We start from the raw sequence: 6,659 nt of genomic DNA on the forward strand, positions 1-6,659 counted from the left end.
ATAACCTCTGATCTCATAATTTATCTTCCCATTTGTGTCTTCACTCCACTTTTATCCTCAACACTTATAATCACTTTTCTGGCTTTGGTATTTGAAGGCCATTTTGGAATATAATTATAAATTTTTAGGTAAAATATACCTTGGCTTAAAATGATCTCTATAATACATATCTCTTTATATTTCTCTATAGGAACTTCTCTAACAAGCTTCATCCGGTCCCTATGAAAATCTTAACAGATTCTAGAAACCTTAATTATCTTAATTCAGTTCAAAATCTCAGCCACAATCATGCTATATAACTCATGTATAATATAATAAGAAACAAAGGAAAACATTTGCTTGGGTTGGAGAAGTAAAGAAGAAGCTAAGAAAATCGTTGCTGTGAATTTTGGTCTTTTTCATATGAGACTCAAACATGCTTCTCTCTTCTCCTCCCCACCCTGCCCAGATAAAAATAGCCTTGACTTGAGCACGTTAAAAGTCCTCACCCTTTCATAATTACATGCCACCATAAATACAAGCATGTCTCTTTCCATCTTCAGGAATCATGGATCCCGCCTTTCATTGGTGTTGTTGGAATGTCAAGAAACACAAGAATTTTAGGTAGCCCATATGAGTGTTTACTGAATTTCTTCATTCCTGTCAATCCCATCTCTCTTTTCTCAGACCTCTCTGTTGTTCCAGGAACTATTTCTAGGTCATTTTCCACTAGGATATTTTTTAGATTTTATTTATTTATTTGAGAGAGAGAGAGAGCATCAGCCAGAGATCAGAAGCAGAAGGAGCAGCAGAGAGAGAGAGAGAGAGAGAAAGCAGGCTCCCCACTGAGCAGGGAGCTTGACACAGTGCTCAATCCCAGGACCCTGGGATCCTGACCTAAGCCGAAGGCAGCCAATTAACAGACTGAGCCACCTAAGTACCCCAGTCTTCCACTAGGATTACAAAGTCTGTTGTTAAAGGGTATCAGTAGTAGCTCTTTTCTCACTAGCATACTGACTTTAGAAAGAACAAACTTTTGCTCTGTAGCTGGAGTGGTAAGCATTATAATTTGATTTCACCTTTTATAGTCATCATACCTCACCTGCATTTTTTGTTAGCAAAATCCCCCCTGTCTGATACCTTTCTGCCTTGTTTCCTTTAGTTCCTGAAGTTTTCATTTTGTTAGACTCTAGCACTGGTAGTGAGTCCTGATTCATGTTTAGCTTGGTTTTCTGCCACCCTTTCCCAAAAATTGTGCTTCTGCTCAAAATCTTCCTCTTTTGGACCTTTAGTGGATTTCAGTGGTTATAATTTGGCACTGAATCAGATATTCCCGTAAATTATATTCCATTTAACCGAATCTCTTTCCCCTTTATTTGCAAACATTTATTCCCTAGAAGTGGAGGGAACTTGGGAAGTTCCAGATATGTTTACTAAATATTGCAGCTTTCCTCTTAGGTACATGATAGGATCTTACTCTTCATTTCCTTCTTTGGGCAATGAAAATTTGGGGACAAAGTGAGATATGATATTACTGGGCAGAGGTTTTAAGACAGGACACTATTTCTACCACCATGGCAGCTAGTGCTTTAGTATGGTTGTGATCCCTGAAACTCATAATTGAAATCCTAACTCCCCAAAATGATGGTATTAGGAAGTAAGGCCTCTGGAGGTCATGAGTGTGGAGCCTACATGAATGTGACTGGTGTTCTTATATAAGTAGTCTCACAGAGATTTTCTACTCATTCCATCATGTTGAGGACACAGGAGGAAGGCACAGTGCCTAATGAAGTAGGAAGCAGGCTCTCACCAGAATGTGACTGGCACCTTGATCTTGTACTTCTCAGCCTTCAGAACTATGAGAAACATATTTCTATTGTTTATAAAGTACCAATCCTGTAGTATTTTGTTATAGCAGATAGAACTAAGAAAATCAGTAATGCTCAAATTAATGATATTCTGTCACTGTTAGGCCACAGAATGAGGATATCTTAGAGGGAAAAACCCCAACACCAAGCCAACCCATAATAAACATGAAATATAAATGAGAACCACGCTTTGTTGTTTGAAGCCATTAGAACACAGAAGTTACTATAATTGAGCGATTCTGACTGAAGCAGTTTTCTATTGTATAGAAATTTTTTTTTTTTTTTTTTGTATCTTCATTTTAAACAGAGTTCTGTATTCCCTGGAACTTGTTGCTGTGTCCTCACGGTCTCTGCATTCTTATTTCTACTTTCTCCCTATTTTTGCTTGCTCCCTTCCCCCAATTCCATCTCTCTACGGTGACATTATGTTTATATATATATATAACTCCCTCCAAGAGCCATATATACCTTTGAAGACACCTTCTTTGGAACATCACACCTGGGTGTTTGTTTTCCTAGTTATTGACCCCATAGCCCATTACAGTGTAGTGGATAAAAACAACGGTTTAAAATCAAACAGACCTTCATTTTAAATCTAAATCTTACAACTATTTTGTAACTATACAACTTTGAGTAAGTGAAATTTTTTCTCACTTATAAAATGTAAAAAATAATATTTTATGCAATAAAGTGTTTGGGGCACCTGGGTGGCTCAGTGGGTTAATCCTTTGTCTTTGACTCGGGTCATGATCCCAGGGTTCTGGGATTGAGCTCTGCATCGGGCTCTCTGCTCAGCAGGGAGCCTGCTTCTCTCTCTCTCTCTCTGCCTACTTGTGATCTCTCTGTCAAATAAATAAATAAATAAAATCTTCAAAAAAAAAAAAAGTGTTATTGAAGGATTATATTTGATATTGTATAAAGAATAGGTACCTTTTAAGCCTTCTCCAACCAAAATAATCCTATTTGACCTTAATAGTAAAATGTTATAACAGAGTATATTATGTTTGTATAGTTTCCAAAATTGCTATATTCCCATACCTAATACTGTACCAAATACATTAATGTATAGTATGTCACAATGTTTCTGTGAAGGAAATTTGTGGGAAAACATTTCTGAAATGGATACTAAGTCACAGGGATTGAACTAAATACTGACTATAACTTTTGCCTTTTTATAGAAACACCTGACCGTGGCCGCAGTATTCAGGGGCCGCATGTCCATGAAGGAGGGGGATGAGCAGATGCTGAACGTCCAAAACAAGAACAGCAGCTACTTCGTGGAGTGGATCCCCAACAACGTGAAGACCGCCGTGTGCGACATCCCGCCCCGGGGGCTTAAGATGTCTGCCACCTTCATCGGCAACAGCACGGCCATCCAGGAGCTGTTCAAGCGCATCTCGGAGCAGTTCACGGCCATGTTCCGGCGCAAGGCCTTCCTCCACTGGTACACGGGCGAGGGCATGGACGAGATGGAGTTCACCGAGGCCGAGAGCAACATGAACGACCTGGTGTCCGAGTACCAGCAGTACTAGGAGGCCACGGCCGAGGAGGAGGGCGAGTTCGAGGAGGAGGCAGAGGAGGAGGTGGCCCGGGAGGAGGTGGCCTAGAGCTATTACCTGGTGAAGCGCGTGGAAGCGGTGTGAACGCTTTATTCACTCACAACCTGTTCTCTGTGTGCACTTGCTCTCCTTCCTGTCTTGACGTCACATTGCTGTCCAGACGCCGCCATTAAAGCATTTTCATAGTGAAAAAAAAAAAAAAAAAGTGAAGTTCAGGAAAGTTAAGGGACTTATTTGAACTTGCTTGCCAATAACTTAATAAATATGTTTCAAATATAAATGTTCTAACTGCAATGATCTTACTTCTGTACATGATACTTCTGTATTATTATTTTTCCTAAGTGAGATATAGTAGTTGAATTTAAAGGACATTTGATTTTAGGTGATAAAATTCCATAATGCAGTGACTCAAGGTTGGATTTTAGTGACAGATAAATGAACCAATCAACCTTCCATGCCCTTTTCTTTTAAACCTATCAAATTATGTCCAACAGATTCAATCATGGGGGCATTGAAGGAAATTTGTATGACTTGTCTATGCATTTCTATCTAACTGTATAAAACTTGAGATTGTAGCCAAAATAAATTTCTATACCTCAGTTTCACAAGGTAAAATTCAAATATGGCTCCCTGCATTTCAAACAATATTGGAATTTACCTAAATAGGAACTCAAAACATCAAAGGAGATTTGATTATGTAGTAAAAATGAAGACTCAGTCCCCATGAGGGCAAAGTATTTGCCTTACAAAATATTTTAAGATTACTTACAAGCAATAATGAGATGGCCAACACAGAAGTGAAATGCAGGATGCATTCAGTAAATATTTTCTGTAACATTGATTTAGAAGAAAAATACAGTAGTTTCAACTTTAAAAATAAAATTACAAAACCAAGAGAAATGTATTTTTTAAATGAGAGAAAAATAACAACAACAACAAAAATCAAACCAGAAGTAACAGCAACATGATGTGCTGTTAGGATGTGAAGAAAAGTTTAAAAATGTAAGAGACTGAGGAGAATAGGAAAGCTAATTTGAGCACTCCATTTACTTCTTTTGCAGGATGTCTATTTGTGACTCATAGATAATTTATAGATCTATTCAATTAGCAAGTTAGACATGAGTGTGCCTACATCTGCCCATGCAGCTGAAAGCAATAATCTCTGTACTGTGGTGTTATTGTTGATAAAAACTTTCTGTAGCAAGTGAAAGAGAATTTAGTTTTCTGCAGAATGGTTGAGGAGGAAATGAATCACAGAGAGGAATCTTTAGAGATTCAAACGTGGCAAATAAATCTGTGGTCTGGAGTGGGAGCCTTAGGCACACAGATGCCACACTCAGAGGCACAAAGTGAAATATTCAGCTGCAGTCTTCCCATTTTGGTTTAAATCTTTGGTATTTACAGAAAATGTGCAACAAGCATATGGTTTCTGTTCTCTACTTCTTGTCCTTTGCAACTTTAACCAAGGTTGTTTCCCACTTCCTGCAAGTTAAACTCTCCATGAATATGCCCAACGTATTTGTCAATCCAGCAGGCTATGTTAGAGATTTAATGAAAAGAGGTACTCTAATGAAATTTGTGAGAAGAAACTGAATTTACATTAGAATTTATTTTAGGTTGAACTCAGATGGTATTTGATTTTAAAATGTGGGATTATGGACATTGGGGAGGGTATGTGCTTTGGTGAGTGCTGTGAAGTGTGTAAACCTGGTGATTCAGAGACCTGTACCCCTGGGGATAAAAATATATGCTTATAAAAAATAAAAAAATTAAAAAAAAGTGACATCACCTCTTTGCACTGATTTCCTAGCAAGTAATCCAACATTTTGGATAGTGTATGTCATGAAAATCTTGGATATTAGACAGATGCTTTTTATTAGAGGCTCTTAAGCTGAAGAAAATGTAAGACCTTTTAAAATCCCAGGCCTTATCTATTACATCTCTTGCAGATAGATAGCTAAGAGAGAGATAGGAGCAGGAAGAGTAGTTCAAGCATAGCCTATCCATTTTGTTGGCATTATGGCTTTTCTATTAATTCATACAGATATTAAATATTCAGTGCCTGCCTTATAAATTAGTAAATAGAAGATATATGAATATGTATTTCATTTTACACTCCCTGGGATAGCCATATGATACCAACTACTTTATTAGTAATGCAAAGGGACAGTACTTATATGTTCATATTTCAACACATAAGAATATTTCCAAATCATACTTGGAAACTATTAAACTATCTGTTGGTATATTGGAAAAAAAATTTCAGGTTGAAGTTAATTTCTGTAAGTGAGAAAAAGGGACAAAAGTATTTTCCTCTTCTGCAAAACTGTGAAGTGTTTCTGGGAAGAAAGATAATATATATTTACCCTTTGTCAGATTTGCTTTTGTATATGTTTATGTTTCACGTCATCTGCATCTGTGCGCGCGTGTGTGTGTGTGTGTGTGTGTATGTGTTCCTAGTCTATATTCCTAATTTCTTTATGGGGAGGAAACACAATGAAAATAAAACAAACCTAAACCTTCTACCTTCTTGTTTCCACATAATTTATCTTATCACCCATGATGTTGGACTTTACTTAGTCTCCCTAAACTTCATTTCCCCATCCATAAAAGTAGTGAAGACAGTAATTCCTCAAAGGTTGGTGGAGTAAATGCAACATTTAAAAAAGTGAAGTAAAATACTAATTCTTAATAGGTTGTCATAGATCCCTGAAATACTTTGAATTCTTTACAAATGTACCAATACTTTTTGATTAATGAACAGCATTTATTGTTTTCCCCTACAACTAGATATCATACAGTGCTAACGTAACTGAGATCTTCAGTAGAGCAGGTCATGTCATTCTGTGTGTAGCAGGAAAGAGCGATGGCCCCAAAGCAAGCTTGTACCAAAACAATGTTAGATGTTACCTGAACATATAAAACATTTACCATGTAATTATTTTAAAAACACCATATGGACAGTAAATAATAGCCTGAACACAACAACATATAATTGGAGTGACCCTGTGAATGCGTTTATAGACACTGTGAGATGTTTTTGTGATGTAGCAATATTAAAATTGGAATTATTACTGATTTGTTTAATATAATTTTGAGTTTATAAATCCTTCAAGCATGCCATTAAATATTCTAGTTTGTTTATAGTATTTACAATGGTTCAATAAACACAAATTATTGATCCTACCTGAATACACACACCATTGGTACACATTAGATAGTGAATTCATTTCTTTCTCCTTCTTTTTTCTTT

At 36.9% G+C, this 6,659-nt stretch overlaps 1 protein-coding gene across 1 annotated transcript; it reads left to right on the forward strand.

Annotated features, from left to right (window-relative positions):
- The first annotated feature begins 3,045 nt into the window (after positions 1-3,045).
- On the forward strand, positions 3,046-3,611 carry LOC132012164 (tubulin beta chain). The gene has a single exon (XM_059391801.1). The coding sequence runs from the start codon at positions 3,062-3,064 to the stop codon at positions 3,377-3,379; it is 318 nt and encodes a 105-aa protein (XP_059247784.1). The 5' UTR covers positions 3,046-3,061; the 3' UTR covers positions 3,380-3,611.
- Positions 3,612-6,659: the final 3,048 nt, after the last annotated feature.

Source organism: Mustela nigripes, chromosome 1 (assembly GCF_022355385.1).
Source record: "Mustela nigripes isolate SB6536 chromosome 1, MUSNIG.SB6536, whole genome shotgun sequence".
In the NCBI taxonomy this organism is placed as follows: domain Eukaryota; kingdom Metazoa; phylum Chordata; class Mammalia; order Carnivora; family Mustelidae; genus Mustela; species Mustela nigripes.

Coding starts and splice junctions, on each gene's coding strand:
- LOC132012164 (XM_059391801.1), top strand. CDS start 3,062: ATGTCCATGAAGGAGGGGGATGAGCAGATGCTGAACGTCCAAAACAAG.